Below are 2,672 nucleotides of genomic sequence, written 5' to 3' on the forward strand. Positions count from 1 at the left end.
CCTGCTTCTCACAGCCACACTTGGGGCTGGGGTGCGAGGCAAGGCAGGGCTGGCGAGGTGGATGGTGCGGCTGCTACCGCTGCTAGGTGATGGGAAGCGACTCTCCTGCCCGAGCGTTGCCCCGAAGGCATTTTTCATTTCCTAGGGCCCTCCCGCTTCCCATCCCTCACCTCTAGCCCCTCGGCTTCAGCTCAGGCCCCTCGGGGAGCATCCCTTGCCGAGGGGCTGACAGCGTTTGGGGGCACAGGGTCCTGTTCTCTGCGCTGTAGCCCATCTGTGCGCAGAGCCTCGTTCCCAGGCGCCTGGAGCCCGGCGGGCATTGACGTCAAGCGCCGGCAGAGCGCTGCCTACAGACGGTTGACCCGGGCCCTCCTCCACACCCCCTTCCTTCTTCGCCTCCTCCCTCTTTCCTGCACGGGGGCTCGGGCTCACTATAAAAGGTGGGAGCGCGGGGTGCCCCAGCAACGAAGAGGTTCAGCACCATGGAGAGCTCCCGCGTGCGGCTGCTGCCCCTCCTGGGCGCCGCCCTGCTGCTGATGCTACCTCTGTTGGGTACCCGTGCCCAGGAGGACGCCGAGCTCCAGCCCCGAGCCCTGGACATCTACTCTGCCGTGGAGGATGCCTCCCACGAAAAGGAACTGGTCGGTATTTCCCTCGCTCCCAACCCCCTTGAGCTGTCGCGCTGTCTCTTCCTTTGCAAGCCTCCCTCCTCCCCCCACCCCCACTCCTATTCCCAGAGTCAGGGCGCGGGGAGCTGAACGCAACGCCCAGGCACCCGCTGCCATCCGAAGAGCGTCTCGAGCCCACGGGCTCCTGGCAGTCTGTTGAGCGAATCCCTCATCCCGGCCCCTCCGAGCAACAGGAGCCTCAGCGGCTCAGAGACCCGCAGTCAGTACCTGGGACAGCGCCCGCTAAGTTTCTACCCCTGGACCATTCCCTGTGTCTGCGGAGTCCCACCGCAGAGAGAGTGTGGGTCCGGGGCTCCTTATAACTAGGGCTGGAAGTGCACACCTGGGCTGGGCTCGCAGCCAAGGCAGCAACTTCAGGCTCCGGGGCGTTGTGTTGCAGATCGAAGCGCTGCAGGAAGTCTTGAAGAAGCTCAAGAGTAAACGTATTCCCATCTATGAGAAGAAGTATGGCCAAGTCCCCATGGTAAGGTTTGTGGTCACTCCCTTCCAGTGTTTTTCCAGGAGAAATTACACCGCCTCGAATCGTACACACAATCTTCTCCCTAGGATGTGGCTAAATAACTTAGGTAATGGAGTTTCAGGATTCTGTGGGCTGCTTCTTCCTTCCCGGGTGAGGAAATGGGAATTTGTTTGTTGCTCAGGAAAAAGGTCTGATTTTTTCCCCTCTGAATGGGCAAGAAAAGGAGCCAGGAAATGTGATGCTCCCCTTCCCCTGACCCCCAACCCTCGCCACCTAAAAATGGAAGAAACTAGGATAAAACTAATAATGTAAGTTTCTTTAAAAAATGTACTCTCACTGAAGTTATAAGCACAAGGCTCCCTGTTTCAGACCTGACTGTACGTAGACTTCCTGTGATGGTGATGAGGTTCAATTGCCCCTTTCAAGAAACAGAGATTGCGTTGACTGTGAGACTTGCCTGTTGGGATCCTGGGTTTCTTCACACTCGATGACCACATATTTTGTTGTTTGCAGTGTGACGCCGGTGAGCAGTGTGCAGTGAGGAAAGGGGCAAGGATCGGGAAACTCTGTGACTGTCCCCGAGGAACTTCCTGCAATTCCTTCCTACTGAAGTGCTTATGAAGGGGCGTCCATTCTCCTCCATACATCCCCATCCGTCTGCTTTCCCCAGAAGACCATACCTTCATCCCTGGAGTTTGGCTTTAGCAACAGATAAAGTTTTTATTTTCCTCTGAAGGGAAAGGGCTCTTTTCCTGCTGTTTCAAAAATAAAAGAACACATTAGATGTTACTGTGTGAAGGATAATGCCTTGTGTGGTGTTGATACGTGTGTGAAGTATTCTTATTTTATTTGTCTGACAAACTCTTGTGTACCTTTGTGTAAAGAAGGGAAGCTTTGCTTTGAAAATTGTATTTTTGTATGTGGCATGGCAGAATGAAAATTAGGCTAGCTAATCTTGGTAGATGTCATTGCAACCTGGAAAATAAATCACCCTAAGTGACACAAATTGAAGCATGTACAAATTATACATAATAAAGTGTTTTTAATAATTGCCCATAGTGCGTTGTTGTTTCCATGTAAGTAATTTAAGTGGAAATTGTGAGATTAATCATGCTGTTGTTTTCAAAGAGAAATATTTTAAAAATAGCAGCCTATTGGGAGAGTGGCACCTTAGCTCCAAGGAGTTTTGACTGTTAATTAGGAGTTTGCCAAGCCAGTTTTAGTATACTCTATTTTTCTTTGATTGCAGTGATGTGTGTGTGTGTGTGTGTGTGTGTGTGTGAGAGAGAGAGAGAGAGAGAGAGAGAGAGAGAGAGAGATGAATGAGATGGAGATGGTTGGAATTGAGGTGATATGATTTTGCTTATTAAAACCTTTAGCCAGACCCTTTAAACAGTGAGACCATAAAATATAAACTGTTTCACGTTTTAGTTACATTAAAAGCAATTTGAAAAATTAGAACTTTTGTTTTGACAATTCCCTTATTAGAAAATATACATTGATTTAAAGATATGGGCTGTTTA

The 2,672-nt window shown here is 50.4% G+C and overlaps 1 protein-coding gene across 1 annotated transcript; it reads left to right on the forward strand.

Moving 5' to 3' along the window:
- Positions 1-347: 347 nt before the first annotated feature.
- Positions 348-2,202, forward strand: CARTPT (CART prepropeptide). The gene is made up of 3 exons (XM_003899785.4): positions 348-641; positions 1,069-1,152; positions 1,663-2,202. The coding sequence occupies exons 1-3, from the start codon at positions 483-485 to the stop codon at positions 1,768-1,770; spliced, it is 351 nt and encodes a 116-aa protein (XP_003899834.1). The 5' UTR covers positions 348-482; the 3' UTR covers positions 1,771-2,202.
- Positions 2,203-2,672: the final 470 nt, after the last annotated feature.

Source organism: Papio anubis, chromosome 5 (assembly GCF_008728515.1).
Source record: "Papio anubis isolate 15944 chromosome 5, Panubis1.0, whole genome shotgun sequence".
In the NCBI taxonomy this organism is placed as follows: Eukaryota; Metazoa; Chordata; class Mammalia; order Primates; family Cercopithecidae; genus Papio; species Papio anubis.